Source organism: Hippichthys cyanospilos, chromosome 2, assembly GCF_059441005.1.
Source record: "Hippichthys cyanospilos isolate Australia breed blue-spotted pipefish chromosome 2, RoL_Hcya_1.0, whole genome shotgun sequence".
In the NCBI taxonomy this organism is placed as follows: domain Eukaryota; kingdom Metazoa; phylum Chordata; class Actinopteri; order Syngnathiformes; family Syngnathidae; genus Hippichthys; species Hippichthys cyanospilos.
The window spans coordinates 18,084,491-18,102,048 of record NC_142370.1 but is presented as its reverse complement, the minus strand read 5'-3'; the positions used below and the strand labels follow the sequence as shown (position 1 = coordinate 18,102,048).

Sequence of the window (17,558 nt, the reverse complement as noted above, 5' to 3'; positions counted from 1 at the left end):
TCAAAGAGATGAAAACAAGACTCTCCAATTTGAGGGGAGCTGGAATTTAATTTAAGAGTGTTTAAGAGGATCCCTGGGTCGACTCACATACACACACACACACACACACACACACACACACACACACACATTATATATATATATATATATATATATATATATATATATATATATATATATATATATATATATATATATATATATATATATATATATATATATATATATATATATATATATATATACTATGAGATTCGCCTTCGAAAACAAGATATTGGAAGAAAGCTTACAAAACAAAACTACATTTCCCAGAGGTCATTTCGAACAGGACACTGCACTAAAACCCGTTTTCTGCAGCATATTTTTGAAAACACGTTTGAATCAAATAAAATTAGGATATTAAATTTAGGTTTTATGTCGCAAAGAAGGAGTGTAAAGTTAATTTTAAAACTATCGAAAACGATCGCGGGCATATGACGAGGCGGAAGTGATTTCAACTTCCTTTCCTCCATTCGGTGAGTGCGTGGTCGCGTTGCATTTTCTTTGACTCTCGAGAAAATTTGAGAACTTTGAATGTTTTCAGTACGCGGGGACAAACGTTGACCACTTAACACCTTTTTGTGTTCGAATTTCAGATTGCAACCATGGGCCGCCGACCAGCCCGCTGGTAAGTTGACTCTTTTGACGTGTCGGCCGCGGCCAGGCAGATTAAAATGGCAGCGGCTACCACCCCGCGACATGTGGGCTGCACGCTCACAGGCCTTTTGGCAAAAGGCTTCCTTTATCCTTGTCTCCCCAAAAGTCTTCACTTAAGTTTGCATTGTTCAATTGTAATCGCTCTTGTGTTGTTATCTCACGTCATCATTCCCTGGTGCTAGCTTTTTAGAAAACCGATTTCGCTGGCGTTACACGAACTTAAAGCTAGCTTCGCGTTAGCATGCCGGTGTCAGACGATCGTTTATTCGATTTGTCACTATCATAACGTTGTACTCAGACGTACTGCTACGTGTTATTGTTATTTTGACCACACTAGGATTTTAGTTTGCGTTTCATAGCATTGATACCGTTAAAGCTCAGTCATCAGGCGATAAAGCCATCTGATAACTCGTGGCTGAGGACATGTTTTCCAACTTAACCATGATTTATTGAGAGAGTGAGTACAGGAAATACTGTGTATTTTATTCTTAAAATTCATAATTTCATTCAAATATTTCTCCACAGCTACAGGTACTGCAAAAACAAACCCTACCCGAAGTCCCGCTTCTGTAGGGGTGTACCTGGTGAGTGGGTCGCTTTGTCCTCCATTTAAAGTATTAGCTTTGATTATAGGGCTGAGCCACTGACATATGTAATGTATGCTAACTAGATAAAAAATGCAAGAAGAGAAGAGGACCTTGTCAAAATATCTGCATTGTATATTTAGTAATAAAATTATCACAGTATTTGTCATTATTGGTATTATTATTAAAGGCTTCTGTATACTCACGCGCGGGCAGCAATGGCCACATTCCATGTGACAAGACGCACACGTCACAACTTATTGCAGCACGGTAATTGATGTGTGCAGAAACTCTTGTGATTGGTTAGTCACATGCTGCGATGACACTCGGCATTAAATTTGTTCTTAGCGACCACTTGTATGCTTTAAATATGACTGTAGCTCTAGTTATCATTATATTACATGGGGGGGTGGCACTCCTCCGGAGGTCGCCATGTCAGTTATAGCTATGGACAGCAGAGGAAGGAGTATGTATTGCTGCATTTACTGTAATGCCCCTAAAGCTTCCACGGGCGCCTGTGAAAAATTAGATGTTTAGAGACGGTATACAGTATTCTAGAAGACTGTGGCTAAATGATAATCTTGTCAAACAAAACATTTTATGGAAACATATTTTTGTTTGTTAAAGATCCCAAGATCAGGATCTTTGACTTGGGCAGGAAAAAGGCCAAGGTTGATGAGTTCCCATTGTGCGGCCATATGGTCTCCGATGAGTATGAGCAGCTGTCCTCAGAAGGTGAGAAATGGTCAGGCTTTTTTGCTTTCTACCCTCAGCTTCATGACTCTTAAGCGCAAATGGAACTTCAGCACCGTTTGGCTGACCAAAAGTTTGAAACCACAAGCACTCAAAGGAAAATTGCCTGGGTTTACATTAGTCAAGTCAGTTATGTATACAGTATAACTTGGCCAAAATGAACTTGACGCCTTATAATGTCACTTTCATTTAGTGTTGCCCTATGGGCATTGTCAGTTTTCCTCTGTCACTGCTTGGTGCCTAAGTTGAGGCGCTGATACCTTTCCTACCGCCTGGTTGGGATATTTGTGCAGCTCTGGAGGCCGCCCGTATCTGTGCTAACAAGTACATGGTAAAGACCTGCGGTAAAGATGGCTTCCACATCCGCATGCGTCTTCATCCTTTCCACGTCATCCGCATCAACAAAATGTTGTCCTGTGCCGGAGCTGACAGGTGAGTGTTGCTCATTTTATGACTGCTGATATCTTCTTGACCTCCAAAAGCCATATTACTGAATTGACCACTTTGTTCCTGTAGGCTCCAGACAGGAATGCGCGGTGCTTTTGGTAAGCCACAGGGTACCGTGGCCCGTGTGCACATCGGTCAGGTGATCATGTCTGTGCGTACCAAGGCCCAGAACAAAGAGCATGTGGTTGAAGCCCTGCGCAGAGCCAAATTCAAGTTCCCTGGCCGCCAAAAGGTATGCAAGTTACTTTTTGAATTCTCGCGTAACATACAGTATTTAATAAAGACAATTGCAGCTTATTAAGCCGACTGGTCTTGCTGACGTGCATTTCTGGTGCGCAAAGGCTGCAGACAGCAATTCTTTGGTTTGTGTATATTCTCAGCTGTGAGGTGCTGAGTTCTTTTAAGGGACCACTGAGACAAAACCTCAATCTTTAGTTGCTGTTATTTAGGTGTTGGGGTCATTACGATGTGTTCCCTTTCCTCTTCAGATCCATATCTCCAAGAAATATGGTTTCACCAAGTTCAATGCCTGCGATTTTGATGATCTGATGGCTGAGAAGCGCGTCATTCCTGATGGCTGCGGGGTGAAGTACATCCCCAGTAAAGGACCTCTGTCCCGCTGGAAGGCCCTCCATGCCGTGTAGAGCGTCTGTAGCATCATTGACTACAACCAATTAAAAGTGGCTTTCACCATGAAATTGACTAGTTTATTTGCTTATTCTGTCCCAAATTGAGGTTCTACAGTATATTGTCATCATGGACCAATGTACCCGGGAATGGACGATCATTTTAAAAGAACTACTTACAGCACTGTTCTGACTTTCAAGGTTAGGTGCCCCTTTTTTTTTAAATGTGCTTATTTTTAAAGCATTGACATGAAGAAAACAAATGAACAATGTCACAAAGTTAGCATTAAAGTGTACACATTTTCAAATGAGATCTTGACAGCTTAGAGATACATTGTTTTTGCGTTAGGCAGAAACTGCCGGCTCGGTTATAGACAGACGTTTCAAAAATCGATGGTTTTGGTGGGGCTAACGTTACCAGCTGGACTACATCCTTATTTTGTTTAGTGTCCTGTTTAACATGAGTTTTTGTACGCTTTGTCTTGATACTAATTGACAATTGACAGCGATTGTACAGTGAAAATTAGTATTAGCTTACTTTATCGTTATTGCTAGTTGCAACAGGGATCCCTCTATGTTTCGAAATGCTGGCGAATCCACTGTGGAAAATGGCAGCATATCATCTCCATAAGACATACTCTACGAGTCTTCTAACCAATTGAGGTCAAAGTGGCATCCCTAAGCAATCATTTTGCCTGCTTTGTCTTGTCCCCACTGTCAATCCACCACATGTTTTCCTTTGACTAACTTATCCGTACTAAGGCACCGCTCTAAATGGTTTGTCAAATTACTGATGCTATTTTATAAACTGGACAGCTTTTTGGGTGTCCTGCACAAAGTGCACCTTACTATTCTTGTTTTTATCTCTGACAAACAAAGTAATGAGTGTTTGTCCATCTTGTACGTATTGTCCATATTCAATCTCTTATTTGCAGCTGCCACACTCATCTTTGCTGTTGTTGGAGAGTAACAGGAACATTTTGCCCCACACTTCTCTGCTGATCTGGTGGCGTTTTTTTAAATATATTAATTCAAAACTGATATTTCTTTTTGACTTGAGAGTTAATACTCTAGAAACACAGTAAATGATTTGAATATTGGTGACTTTTTATTGGAGTTTGGCGCCCCCTAGCGCCTGTCTAATCGTCTGCCTCTTGGTTACTGCAGGGATCACCAACCTTTTTGAAACAGAGCTACTTCTTTGCTGCTGAGTTATATTAAGGGCTATCAATTGCAAAGACACCGATCATGTTATTGATTCCTCGCAATAATTCAGAAAAAGCTGTAGTAAATCTGTAAATCAAGTGTAATATGTTTTGTAAAATTCTTAGAAAATCACAATGTCCCTTATCACTTCCAGTGTCCGCGGGCACCCCTGGCCTAATTTGTGAGCCAGCCCTGAGAACAGACCGAAAGTAGAATTCCCCCCCCCCCCCCCCCCCCAAAAAAAAAAAATACAAGTAAACATGTATTTCTTGCTTACTTACGTTCCACCACTTACATTTGTTTTTCCTTAGGTTTCCTTACAAGCTTTCTGATGCCACGTCAATGTTGGTTTAAGCAGACAAAAGATTCATGCTATGCTATGTCACCAGTGTAGGAGTCAGAGTTGGAACATGACGGGCGGATCTTACTTTGTACAGGTGTTGACAAAGCTGCAGGTTCACCCAACGTGTATCTCATTCAGTCACAGATATGCACAGAGACCAAATATTGGGCATTCAGCTGGTAGCAATGGGTGTTCAGTTAGGGAACGCATTCTTCTTGACTGTTCTGCCCATGGTGCTGAAGGAAAGATTCGTTAATGCTACAAGCCATGCGGTTACCGCCAATCTATCCCATTTGGAAGACAGCTGGCAAGCGTCTGTGTCCAGTTTTTTCATGACCTACAGAGTCCTGAGTCAAGTGGTTCCAATCCTTCCGGGCCTTTTTCTGGCATGGCTTGGGGATATGGGCTGGAGGAAAACCCTGATTATGCTGCCACTACTGGGTCTCACGCTGTCCCGGCTTGTGATGCTGTTCACGGTGATGCTGGACTGGCCTCTCGAGTACTTGTGGGTAGAGGTGATCGTCACTGGATTGTGCGGGGGCTCCACCGTGTTCTGGAGTGGTATCATGACCCTGTTGTCTCTCGGTTCCACGGAGCAGGAAAGATCCAAACTCTTGATGCGAGCAGACCTTATCAGTGGATTCTCTGGTGTTGTGGGCTGTGTGATGGCTGGACACTTGTATGATTTATCCAGTACGACTTTGGGACCAGGTGTTCTCACCTTGCTGCTATGTTTTTTGCTTCATGCGTCCTGTATGCTCTACGTGACCTTCTTCCTCCAGGCGAGTGTTATGTGGCTATTGAATTTCATTGACAGGCCTTCAAAATAACCTTTTCAAATGCTAGGAAATGCTACGCACACACACACACACACACACACACATATATATATATATATATATATATATATATATATATATATATATAAGTGTGTGTGTGTGTGTGTGTGTTATTCCTCGTGATTATACTATAAATCTATTTTTTCTGGATCAAAGGGGTATGCACAACATTACTGAAACACACATCTACTTGTTATCTGTGAAAGCTTCCCCAATGAATCTTATCAAATCATAGTCTTGGGACATCATTTTGTTTTTCAGTTTTCTTTCACATTAATGTATCCCCATTCAGGGAGGAGCATTGTGTGATGAAAGGACGTTGAATAAAGGCAACAACGACAACACAAGTGGCCACCCGCACAAAGTTGTGAACATAATATTACTGTGGGTGGCAGGAATCCTCTATAATGCGGTCGATTCTTCTACAAGAAACATTCTGGTCTTATTTCAGTTGATGGAGCCTCTTCACTGGAATGTGGCCCAGGTGGGTCCATTTTTTTCTGACTTTGATTGGAAGCACGTGTAGAGAGAATGTTCAGATTCAGTTCGATTATTGATATTCGTACCCTGCCCCGAAGCTTGCTCTAACTTTTGCCCATAACCGTGTCCATCCTGCAGGTTAGCTATGGTAATGCCTCTGGATTCCTGATCACACTCTCAAGCTTCCTGAGTTCTGTGATTTTATCAAGGTGGCTCAGCGATCGCTCGCTGATCACTATCGGCTTGCTCTCCAATGCCGCCAGCATGCTTCCAATGGCCTTTGCCACTTCTACGTGTGTGTTCTTCATTGGTAGGTTATTTTAGGATGACATTTTGTTTTTACATTTTGTTTTGTTTTACCGTTTACCACTGATGTCCATTAATGTCTTCACAACTTGCCAAAACACAGTTTATGTCGCTTTATCAATTTACAAAGACAAGATTTGTTTCTTCTCTTCTTTAATTCTTGGTTCTTGAAGTCTTTTTCCATCATATGCACCATTACCTGCACCTGTATTTTAGTATTTTCAAAGGTTGTGGTCCAAAAATGGTAATACCTGACGTTTCTTTCTAGCTCGTGCCCTGGCAGTTTTCTCCCTGATGCCTCTACCCTTGATATGTTCTCAACTGTCCCAGCAAGTGCACAGCTCTTCATACAGTGAGTTATTATTTATTGCTTGGAGTTAGAGTGAGAAGGGTTGCATGAATTAACTTCTTTTTCTTTTTTTTTGGGTGGGGGGGGTGTTTTTATGTTAAAATATTGTGTATGCCCTGCTGTTTTGTTTACTGCTGCATATCTGCTTGACTTTGATTGCCAAGTAAAAGAATGAGTGATGATGCAATATTTATTCATAAATAATAATTGTTTCATTGGGGTTCCTCTCATTCTCAGGTAAACTTCTCATCTCACTGCAGCTGTCTTGGAAAATGTCCAGTGCGGGAACTAACCTGCTCTACGCCAAGATTTACCAAGAGACTCTTACTTGGTTTCCTGGCTTTGTCTTGATACTATCCAGTTTGATCTCCATTGTTGCCATCATACCCATAAGGTAGCTTGCATGCATGTGACTTCAAACACATAATATACCTGCAATCACAGCCCAGTAAAGTAAGAAGACATTTAACATATACAGGATATTACAATTGGTAGAAAGTACTGTGCATCCACAACACAATGTGCATTTTGTATGTAGTACTAAAGAACTAAACATATAAAGTACATATAGTGATAGTTTGACACGTAGTTTGTCATACCTTTCAGACACTGTATATTTCCATATTCAAAATAAAATAGTATAAGTAGTACAGTGTATAAGTAACACTACAATGCAGACACAAGGACATGTTTATCATGCTATTGTACAAATAGAACAAACACACACATAGTTGACTGTAATTATAGTATTGTCTACAGTAAAATACGCTACATTTAAATACAGTGCAAAGCTGCCCCTTTTCAACAGCATTGGTGAATTTTTTTTATATTTCAATATGGTTCATACATCACAATGTAGAAGCCTTAAAATATCATTGAAAAACATGATTATTATGGTTGTACATGAATTTTTGAATGTAGTTATATAACAACATAGTAAAATATTATTTCTGTAAAGTTATTACATTTTTTTAGTTCATTTACCAGTAATCCTGAACAGGAGATCATTTAGTGGTTGAATGTAATGCCTAAGTTATGATTTAACTTGACCAGACAAGTGATCAACATTTTCAGCATTTAGTACAGGTATTTACACCTGGATTGAACAAAAAATAGCACAGGTTGTTTGAATCCTTCCATATTTTTAACTGTGAAAACTGCATTTGTATGACCCATAGGCGTATTTACGATGAATACTCAAGGGTGCTCTATGGGTGAAAATACAATCATTTGTGAAGGTGAAAGAAAATCAATGAGACATTTCACAATCTTTGACCATACCCAGTACTGTACAAGCATTTGGAATGTCTTGGTATACAATGTATGAGACGTTAAACGGGTAGATGATGAAAGCAGCAGCTGCTGATAACACGGAGCTGTAAAGAAATACTGTACTTTAAAACAACTGCGAGTGACGTTCGTAACAACCTGTGAAGAGCAGGAATGACAGCATCACAATCATATGTTTGCAGAAGGCACACCTTTAGGATATTGCTTTATATATAATCTAACCCAAATAGGTCACTGTATTTGATGCTAGGCTCTTTTAAAGGTTTAAAATAATTGCTACAAGGGTTTCTAAGTATAACAAAATAAAAATGATGTGACATGAAATTCTTTGGCTTGAATTGGTAAAATGCATAATGTCCCCCTTTCAACGTAATACTTACTCCCTTCTATGTTTTTTCTTACAGAATATTTGACAGTAGACTGTCTGCTGGGTGCAACTACCGGCTGATTGCAGATGAGGAGGCCGGTCAACATGACCTTTTACTTGAGATGAAAGAACCTAGTGATAACAAACCTGTTAGCGAGTCGTGTAACTTCCAACAAAGGAATAAGAATTTGACCTCTGGGAAATAGTTTCCTATCTGGGTTTAAATGTTTGTCTAAATGAAGGGATTTACAATGTTGTGGAAGTTTTCTCAAAATGTGTAGAACCCTTGAAAGCACAAATAGTGGTATTAGACAGCTAACAACTTTGATACGTTGGTGGTTTACCAACCTCAACTGCAGTCTGATAGCACAAAGTTGACCCTTAAATCCTACTACAGTGAATGAGTAAAAGGACTGTATTTCGGGTGATTTGAAAAGCAAAGGTTTAAACACATATGCTCACACAATTCTCAACTCTAATTTTTTCATGAAGCACTTAAAAAGCAAAACATCATTGCATAAAGTGCTCTACATCGAGTAAACATAGATATACAAAAACAGAAACGGTTAAAACAATAAATGAATACCATTAAAGGGGAAGTTAAAAATAGTTTTTTTTCTTCTTTTACAATGTAATATGTTCTCTCCTTCCCTGCTAGTCCAAACATGAGAAGAATCCGCCTGTTTGTATTCATCTCATTGGGCGGCAGTTTGCCACCTGAACACTGTTGCCCCACCCTCAAGGTTTAAAATGCATATTTCAGGTATTTTTGTATCGAAATGATCCAGATTCGCTGCGGTTAGAGCAAATATACAACATAAACCTCACGAGCAGTTCGAAGGAGGTAACCCGAATGTGTTTAAATGACTACTATATATGGGTGAGAAGTTGTAACTCAGGGGTCTTCTCAGGGTGTGCTTGTTTACATGGCGTTCAAAAACATGATTATTGTCGATATTTGAGTTTTCAATGGGTTATTTACTGCAGTCAACATAGTGACTGTTGCTAATGGCTCAATCATACAATAATATTGGTATGTACAATGATGGGTTTTTTTTATCATTTTTTTCTAACAATCTATCAAAAGGAATTTTGATTCACACACTGCTCTCTATAGTATTTATGTTGCATACCCCACTGCTGACACCATCTTCTATCTGATATGCTCACTAATAAAGGAGTAATCTATGATATATATTTTTTGAACTTATTTGGTGGTTTGATTGCTGTTTCATGAGTATTATTGGTTGCTTTATTATTAATATTATAAATATTCAATATTTGATTCACAATCAGCGAATAAGCCAGCATGCCACGTTTCTGGATTTCTGAGTTCAATGGATATGTTTGTGGCTTTTCTATTTCAAGTAATAAACATGTTCTAAGTACCGTTTATACAATTGGCTTTTTTGCACCATGACCACTTGGTGAATAATTACTCCACTGAGTGATTAAACGGAAAAGTGAAGTGAACTGACAACCCCCAACCATAAACATACTGTAAAAAGTAACGTTCAGCACAGCTGTGGCATGTAGCGAGAAACTAGCAGGAAGTCCCACCCACAGGAAACAGTCATGCTTGGCAGGCTTCAGGTTTCACAAAGAAAGGAAGCTGTCAGAAAAATATGACCGAGCCTGGTAAGTTTCTGTTTCTTTCTTTCTTTCTTTTTTTTTTTTTTTAATCATTCTTATTGCTGGATTTTTACAGTCACAAATGTAATACAGTGTAAACAATCATAGTCTGATGGTGGAACATTAACTTACAGTATGTCTCATAAATGTTATATTTACAGTGCTGTAGAGATTGTTGTCGGGCTGGCATTCAGATCTATGAATGTATAAATAATTTGTAGACACTTATTTAGAAAGGACAGCTGCGAACACCAGGAAGAATTCATCTTCATTTACTGAACATCCTGAGCCTGGATGACCTCCACACATTTGTTGAAGCTGCATTCACTGGCTTCTTTAGTAGGTCCACTTGTTAAGTCTAATCAGATATTCATTGACAGACAATTATGCATTTATGTAACTACACAAGGTCAATGAACAAATGCAAATAATAATGAATACTACAAACACATCCATTGATTATTTTTAAAATAAAAAAATGCTGTTTAAGAAATACACAATATACACAAATACGTACTACATTGATGCGGCACAGACAGTATTTCCCTTGATTTCTTCATTACATGGCGAGCAGGAATTTTAAGCCTTTGCCCGCCGCTTGCATATGATCGACAACTGAATTGTATCTTTCTGTAGGGCGTCACACTCTTACAGTAATTACACGAGAAAGATAATGTCTTATAGAAAGGCCCATTGCACATTGAAGCTACAATTTTTAATGAAAACCTGCCTGACATAAAACGATTACTTTTGCAGTGTTGGATTTTTTCTGGATTACGTAAGGGTAACTAATCTTATGACCAGTGATGGGCAAGTGTCTTCGAAAATGTAATGCATTATGTATTACTTATTACTGTCATTTCATAGTACAATAATTAGTTACATTACAATATTACTGTATTTGAAATGTAATGCATTACACTACTATTGCATTACTTTTTTATTACTCTCACCACCGTAACTGGAAATATGGATTTGCAATTCTAAATGTAGCTCATTACGCTCATTACACATCCAGTGAAAGGTTGCCTTAAGCCTAAAAACAGTACAAATCATTTCATCTGTTTTGTAAACTTTAAAGATACAATTAAAAATAAAAATTTAAAAAAAAAAAAAGCCTTCATAATTTACCATCATTTACCAATGGTCGTAGGTCCATCTTGTGGACATATTGTCCATATTCAACCTGCTGTTTCATCTCAGCTGTAGTAGATCAGCAGGTAAACATTTTGTTCCCGACCTTTGTCCTCCGATCTCGCAGTGTGTTTGGTAAATTTGGGGACGAAGAAAAACACCACTTTCAGGCTAAAAATGACTTTAGTGTCATGAGTACAATATGAATACAATATGAGTACAATATTCATATTTTTTGTGCATAATATATTACATTACCACGTTACATTAAAACGTAATGCATTACAGTAATTACACTACTTTTGTAATTACAGTAATTACATTACTTTTGTAATGCATTACTCCCAACACTGGTTATGACTGATGCGTGGCTTTCCCACCATATTCAATATCTGGCTTTCTATGACTAAGATGACAAGCAATATCACTTCCGCGAGTGCTGAGCCCAAAGATAAGTACAATAATGAAGATTCCACCGAACCACTTGACTGTCTGATAAGTCTAGTGCTGTCTACGTCTTGTCATTTTAACAGCTACATAATACAGTATTGTGCTTTACAATGGCAGCAAAAGAAACAACATGTTAAAGGCCTCAAACTTGCACACAAGGAAAGTTACATAGTAGCACACACCCAAGGCATTGTATCGGGCCTCCCATCAAATTGTCATCTGTCTGTTATGTACTATACAGGATGCAAACTGCTGCTCCAGCTCTCGTGAGCATTTCTCACGCAGATCTGTGCAGGTGAGATAAGATGGCCTTCACAAAATATTAGCTTGGTCCTTGGTTTAGATTTTTAACTGTTGGTCTATATTATTTCCTTTGAAATTTAGAGGAAATATGTGTCTTTGGTGACATATTTTTCTATTTTACTGGAAATTTCTTCCACTTACATGCTTGAACCCAGCCTGAGGCATTTATCAGGATTCCTCTCAGACTTTAGCAAAAGCATCAAGAAAAGTCAATTCAAAAGTTCATAGTCACCTACTGCGGGACACCCCGATAAACAGCAAAGTGGCAGTGTTTTGTTGTAACCATGATATGTCTTTTGAGGATGTTGTTTATTAAATAGTGAGTCGTTGTATAACTTTTGACTTGAAAAAGTACACTGTATTACTCACGTATTTTTGGCCACTGCACATGCTTAGTGCACTGTTTTAAATATAGATCTTTTGCGCATTTAAGGATCAACCCTAAAAATGTCTAACAACACAATATCATCTTCTACAGTTATGACAATGAGGCGTTTCTTCCTCCTCCTGCTTCCCTGTCTAAAATTGTGTGGTGTTGAGGGGGCTTCAGATTTCAGAATTTGTGCCTTCAATCTTCAACATTTTGGGGAATCCAAAGCCAAGAAGGATGATGTCATGAAAACATATGCTAAGGTAAGACATGTCTTTTGAAGAGACCCAACTTTGTAACTTGTGGTGACCGTCGCGGCGGCAATCCTAAACCTGCTAGTGGGCACGAGCAGCTCGGGATGCCGTCAAGCTGAAGTAGGAGTCCTATCGGGCATTTTCCTTACGCTTGTCCAACTGGTCTGCTTGTATTTTGTGGACTTGGACAATGCATTCAACCTTGTCCCTTTGGGAATTCTGTGCGGTGTGCTTCTAGTGCACAGGTGTCGAACTCCGGGCCTCGAGGGCCGATATCCTACATCTTTTCGAACCTTTTCCCTCAAAAACACCTGATTCAAATGATTGGGATCATTTTGAAGCTCCTGCAGAGCTTGCTAATGAGCTAATCATTTGAATCAGGTGTGTTGGGGAAAGAAAACCGGAAAACATGCAGGATGCCGGCCCTCGAGGACTGGAGTTCGACACCTATGTAACCCCTGACGTGGGCTGTCCAGTCCTTGTACGTCTATATCTTCCATGAACTGATGTTCGTTCACCTTATTTGTAGTTAAATGGTCTTAAGCCCTTTTCAATGATGCTCCACATTAATTGCTTATCATCCGTATCTGTTATACTGACATATGTGTTTCGCTTCAAGGTAACCAATTCTTTCATGATCTTGTAGATCATCACCCGGTGTACTGTCAGTCTGCTTCAGGAAGTGAGAGATAACAGACATAAAGCTTTGCCCCAGTTGCTTCAGCTCCTTAACAAGTGATTAAATGAACACACACAAAGACGATGGATTAATATGTCAACCCTTGTTGTCCCTTACTCTTAATGTATGATTAATATTCAGGTATGACCGTAATCATGAGTATAAAGCAGTGGCTAGCGAGAGATTGGGCAGGTCTGAAACGTACCAGGAGCAATACGTGTTTGTCTACAGGTGAGCAAAAGTACACTTACAAGTTACACATTTTGAACTCAGCTCCGTTTCATGTGCTACATTCCAGACTTGTGATGTGTGCAGGGCTGATGCAGTGACAGTAACGGGCCAGTATCAGTACCCGGACAACAGGGCAGGAAATGTCGATGCCTTCTCCAGAGAGCCCTTTGTTGTTCGCTTCAAAGCACAGAAGACAGGTTGGTCTACATGCCATCCAAAAATATGAAAATGTATATATGTGTATACATTTATTTGTATTCTTACACCATTCCCTGCCCACTTATGTCTTTAGCCATCAAGGAGTTTGTCCTTATCCCACAACACACCAGTCCAGCGAATGTGTCTAAAGAGCTTGATGCACTATATGATGTTCTCCAACATGTAAGGAGGATGTGGAAAACTGAGGTAAAATGTCATTTTCATCCATGTGTCCGTCCGTCCGTCCCTTCATCCAGCCAATTTGCATAATTACTCGTAATTCATTAGAGAAAGTCCAGTCAAAAAATTTCTTTAGCAATGTCCATATGTTCTATGGATCCCCACTGTTCTAAACATGGTATCCTGATTAATATTTCATTTGTGGAATATGACCAAAGCAGCAAAAGCTTTGCATCCATCCCAGGGGGCGGCCAACTTATCACTTGCCGCTGGCTAAAAATGAAAACAGTTGCAACGGTTGATGATGTAGCCCCACCAGGAATGTCCAAGTGCGGCGCTTCCTCACGCGTCAGTCACGTCGCACAGGTTGAATTCAGAGGTGTTGACTTGAGTCGGTTGGCGTGGTGTCTGTGTATGTGTGTGCGCAAGTGTCCTTCCGCTGATACACCAAGCATACTGTCCCAGTTGAATAAAGTGCAGTCTGTTGAGCAGTCTAAGGGCACTTGGTAGAAGGATGGTGGGTAGTCTTTGGAAATAGCCTATCCAGGAGAGGGACCAGATAACGGTTTGTTTTGGGAGCAGGCCGACAAACAACGTGGTCGACCTTGAGTCCGTAGCATGAGACTCTGAAAGGCTTTTTAATTAGCCAAATTAGCAATCAATTACTTTGAGGCAAATCAGCTACTTCTCTGCGATGACAGCTGTTCCAATGAGGATCCTATAACCGCCTCCAAGCTGCAGTTGGATCCACGCACATGCGAGTCTGAGAGTTGTGCACTTGCCCAAACACCTCCAAAGAAGACCTGCTGCATGTTGTCCAATCCAGCTGCGCCTGCCTCGTAAGCTTCGTGATGAACCAGATGTCTGCCCGCTCCGATAAGGTGGATATCTGTGATCAAAATTCCAAGAATGTAGATGTTCCCCAAAATCCCTTTAGATGGGTTTAGCAGGTGGCAACATAAAATGGCCACTGGTGGCTCCACTTCTCCCACCGGCGAGTAAGAGGAATTGTTAGTCCATGGTTTTACTGCGACCTGTAAATAGGTAACGATCATTCACGGCTTTGCTTGGGATTGCCCCAAAACCAAACTCAGAAAATAGGTGAGCCCTGTAATTGGTCACAACTTGAGTCCTGAGAAATATGATGTCATTTTCAGTCGACAAGCACCTCTTTACTGGCCCTAAAGTAGTCCATGAGTGTACAGTTAGTTTTGTGCTTTTAACAGAATATAATGCTCCTTGGGGACTTCAATGCCGATTGTGGCTACCTTTCCAAGAGGAGCCGCAAGAAAATGCCTTTGTTTACAGACAACAGTCTGTTCTGGTTGATGCCAGAGAATACAGACACCACAGTCCGAGAGACCACCTCCTGTGCCTATGACAGGTAAATGAGTCACAGCCAAGTCTTACAAGCGCACTACTGTGAAGTTAAAATTATACAATTGTTGCATTGGAATATGAATAACATAAAAAACAAAAGTCATCAAAAGAGTTGAGGTTTTTATCTTTTGCACTTCATCAGGATTGTTGTGCACGGCAACACGTTTGCAAATGCAGTCGTACCCTTTTCGGCCAAGCCATTCAACTTTCAAATGGAATATCGTCTCTCAGAAGAAGAGGTAACTGGTTGCATGTTTCAATAACAGCATTTGATGAATCCTAAGACTTCAATGAAATAAAGCGTCATACAAATACTATTAAAAAGTAGATTATTCTTAAAAATGTTAAGAGGAACATGTGGCCACTGCCCACATTCCAAAAATTGCATGAGGGTAACTTTTAGACTCCATTAGATTTTTTTTTTTAACATGTGCCCTGGACTGACTGGTGACAGGCAAGATCCATCCTTTATCTGTTGCCAGCCAAGCACAGGGCACATTTCAAAAAGCAGCTGTTGATTTTACAAACTGCACATTTGTAAAATATATTTTTCATCATCTGCTCAGGCGCTCAAGGTGAGTGACCACTACCCCGTTGAGGTCCTCCTGAAGAACAATGCATCAAAGGTCTCCTGTAGTCTCTTCCTGGTCTCACTTCTGATATTCATCTTCAGATGAATCTTGTCAGAGATGGTGTGCTATCGAGAAATGGACCTCTTATTTTTCTTAAAACAATCTTTCAGGTAAAACATGACAGCCCAACCTCACTGAAAGTCACCTTTGATGATCTCAACGCTGAATGCCATGAGCATTTTAACTTTGGATCACTTCTTTAGAGGGATCTCTTTTACCTATCATGATTGGTAACTTTTAGGCTTAATGGTTCACTGGATTTTTGTATGAGGCAGAACAAGTATGATAGTAAAATACGATTCACACTTGTAAAGAGGGAGAGTTTTGAAAGAAATCTCACTACCAATGCTAAGGGAAAAACATCGCTCTGAGTTGTTGGCTATTATTATACCTTGTGTGCCTGAATCACTGTCCTGAATTTGACGTGACTGGTAAGAGCTGTGTTTGCGTTTAGAAAAAGTGTGCACGTTTTGGAATTTTGGATTCTTGGAGTCAGTACTGCGCAGTGCCTGTGTCAGTCGTCATGTGTCAGTGCTGATTGACTTTCTACCTCTGGCTGTAGCCTCCTTGTTTATGTGTGCGGAAGCCCCGGGTAACTAACAGGTTTTGACATATTTGCCCAGGTTTTGAAAATTCTGGGCTATTACGCACTGAAAACAATGGCCAATTTTATTCGTATTCGCTTGCTCTCTTACTCACTTGGCTTGTGCTTCCAAAGTAAGGTCCCTCTGAGACACCGGAGTGCCTGTGCTGCATTCACATACCACCAGTAAAGGGCAATTCTTCATTATACACAATGCAGCTTTAATAAAGACTCCTAACTAAGGGGGCAGACCAAGGGGTGGGACCATCAGGATTGTGTCAGAAGCAGAAGAAAAATAAGATACCCCACTAGACAGGTAATGAAAAATTTCATACACATGTCAAACTGTAATACAGACAAATCAGGGCTTGTAATACACATTTATGCAGCTGTCTTTTTATTTGTAATGATTTGTTAATTTTTCAGTGTTGGTAAAAGCTGTCCATTTTTTTTTTTACACATATATCTGTATTCTAGTCCAAACCAAAAGATACACACGGTGCAAGCACTAGCTGCCATATAGGAAAAGTTGTGGTTGTGAAGCTAAAAGCAAGGTTTGTTTTCTGCTTGTATATAAAATATATCAATAAACAACACTACCAATTACTGTTCAATTACTGTTTGGGGGTTGCATAGTTTAACTGGATTACAGTTATATACAAAAGCAAAACGGAAGAGGATGAAAATGAACGACTGTGGAAAACATGCTTTAAATTTTGCAAGTTTATTTCATCTGTCTATTTCTGAAAAACGAAAAACATATCAGAACAGGGAATGGAGAATTATGACTTTCTCCCTCTGTAAAAACGTTGTGACTCGTGGCATTGCGTTGTACTGTGTATTGTTGCACCACAACAGTGTTTCAAGGTGGCCAAATAACGAGTGACACAGCTTAACTAGACAGGGCTGGAAAATCACAAACAAATGACTGAACCTCGCACTGTTCAATGGATGCAAAAACTGCAAAGATGCCATCAAATTAGAGGTCCTGCGTTAAAATGCTGCAAGTTGTCCTGTTAAATATGTCTTTGATCAAAATAGCTTTCACCTGTTTCCTGACTTTGGCCATGTGACATTTATTACTTTTACTCTGAAGGGACGCCAGCTATATGTCCTGCAAATAATTTACACGGAGGCTCATGGGGCAATCAGGAATCTGCTCTTTTTTTTTTTTTTTTTACTCACCCTTCCTGCTGACAATTCATCAACCTGTATTTTGTAAACATAATAACAAATGAAAACAGAG

General features: G+C 39.8%; 3 protein-coding genes and 1 non-coding gene across 7 annotated transcripts; all 4 read left to right on the top strand.

Annotated features, from left to right (window-relative positions):
• Positions 1-517: 517 nt before the first annotated feature.
• On the top strand, positions 518-3,178 carry rpl10 (ribosomal protein L10). The gene is made up of 6 exons (XM_088436492.1): positions 518-667; positions 1,222-1,280; positions 1,908-2,015; positions 2,327-2,465; positions 2,550-2,712; positions 2,969-3,178. The coding sequence occupies exons 1-6, from the start codon at positions 645-647 to the stop codon at positions 3,122-3,124; spliced, it is 648 nt and encodes a 215-aa protein (XP_088292618.1). The 5' UTR covers positions 518-644; the 3' UTR covers positions 3,125-3,178.
• LOC148427675 (small nucleolar RNA SNORA70) lies at positions 2,768-2,902 on the top strand. The gene has a single exon (XR_015864935.1). It is a non-coding gene; the product is annotated as a small nucleolar RNA SNORA70 (small nucleolar RNA).
• LOC148427673 (solute carrier family 46 member 2-like) lies at positions 3,175-9,479 on the top strand. Of its 2 annotated transcripts, none has more exons than XM_088436448.1 (6): positions 3,175-3,307; positions 5,787-5,978; positions 6,113-6,284; positions 6,549-6,632; positions 6,867-7,023; positions 8,324-9,479. In XM_088436448.1, exons 1-6 carry the CDS (start codon positions 3,245-3,247, stop codon positions 8,490-8,492), a joined length of 837 nt encoding a protein of 278 aa, XP_088292574.1. In that variant the 5' UTR covers positions 3,175-3,244; the 3' UTR covers positions 8,493-9,479. The 2 variants fall into 2 exon arrangements, with proteins under 2 accessions (XP_088292574.1, XP_088292582.1); XM_088436456.1 differs by lacking the exon at positions 3,175-3,307 and adding an exon at positions 4,802-5,437.
• Positions 9,480-9,878: 399 nt separating this feature from the next.
• dnase1l1 (deoxyribonuclease I-like 1) lies at positions 9,879-16,926 on the top strand. 3 transcript variants are annotated; one of them, XM_088436419.1, is made up of 9 exons: positions 9,879-9,924; positions 12,284-12,438; positions 13,076-13,164; positions 13,250-13,339; positions 13,424-13,536; positions 13,632-13,744; positions 14,944-15,101; positions 15,240-15,336; positions 15,664-16,926. In XM_088436419.1, the coding sequence occupies exons 1-9, from the start codon at positions 9,912-9,914 to the stop codon at positions 15,772-15,774; spliced, it is 939 nt and encodes a 312-aa protein (XP_088292545.1). In that variant the 5' UTR covers positions 9,879-9,911; the 3' UTR covers positions 15,775-16,926. The 3 variants fall into 3 exon arrangements, with proteins under 3 accessions (XP_088292545.1, XP_088292561.1, XP_088292552.1); XM_088436426.1 differs by lacking the exon at positions 9,879-9,924 and adding an exon at positions 11,758-11,797; XM_088436435.1 differs by lacking the exons at positions 13,076-13,164; positions 13,250-13,339 and having other exon boundaries at positions 13,407-13,536.
• The last annotated feature ends 632 nt before the right edge of the window (positions 16,927-17,558 follow it).

Coding starts and splice junctions, on each gene's coding strand:
- rpl10 (XM_088436492.1), top strand. CDS start 645: ATGGGCCGCCGACCAGCCCGCTG. Junction 1,281..1,907: donor CTTCTGTAGGGGTGTACCTG/GTGAGTGGGTCG, acceptor TGTTTGTTAAAG/ATCCCAAGATCAGGATCTTT. Junction 2,016..2,326: donor TGAGCAGCTGTCCTCAGAAG/GTGAGAAATGGT, acceptor ATATTTGTGCAG/CTCTGGAGGCCGCCCGTATC.
- dnase1l1 (XM_088436419.1), top strand. Junction 13,165..13,249: donor TTGCTTCAGCTCCTTAACAA/GTGATTAAATGA, acceptor ATTAATATTCAG/GTATGACCGTAATCATGAGT. Junction 13,745..14,943: donor GGAGGATGTGGAAAACTGAG/GTAAAATGTCAT, acceptor TGCTTTTAACAG/AATATAATGCTCCTTGGGGA.
- LOC148427673 (XM_088436456.1), top strand. CDS start 4,802: ATGCACAGAGACCAAATATTGGGCATTCAGCTGGTAGCAATGGGTGTT. Junction 6,285..6,548: donor TACGTGTGTGTTCTTCATTG/GTAGGTTATTTT, acceptor GTTTCTTTCTAG/CTCGTGCCCTGGCAGTTTTC. Junction 7,024..8,323: donor GTTGCCATCATACCCATAAG/GTAGCTTGCATG, acceptor TTTTTCTTACAG/AATATTTGACAGTAGACTGT.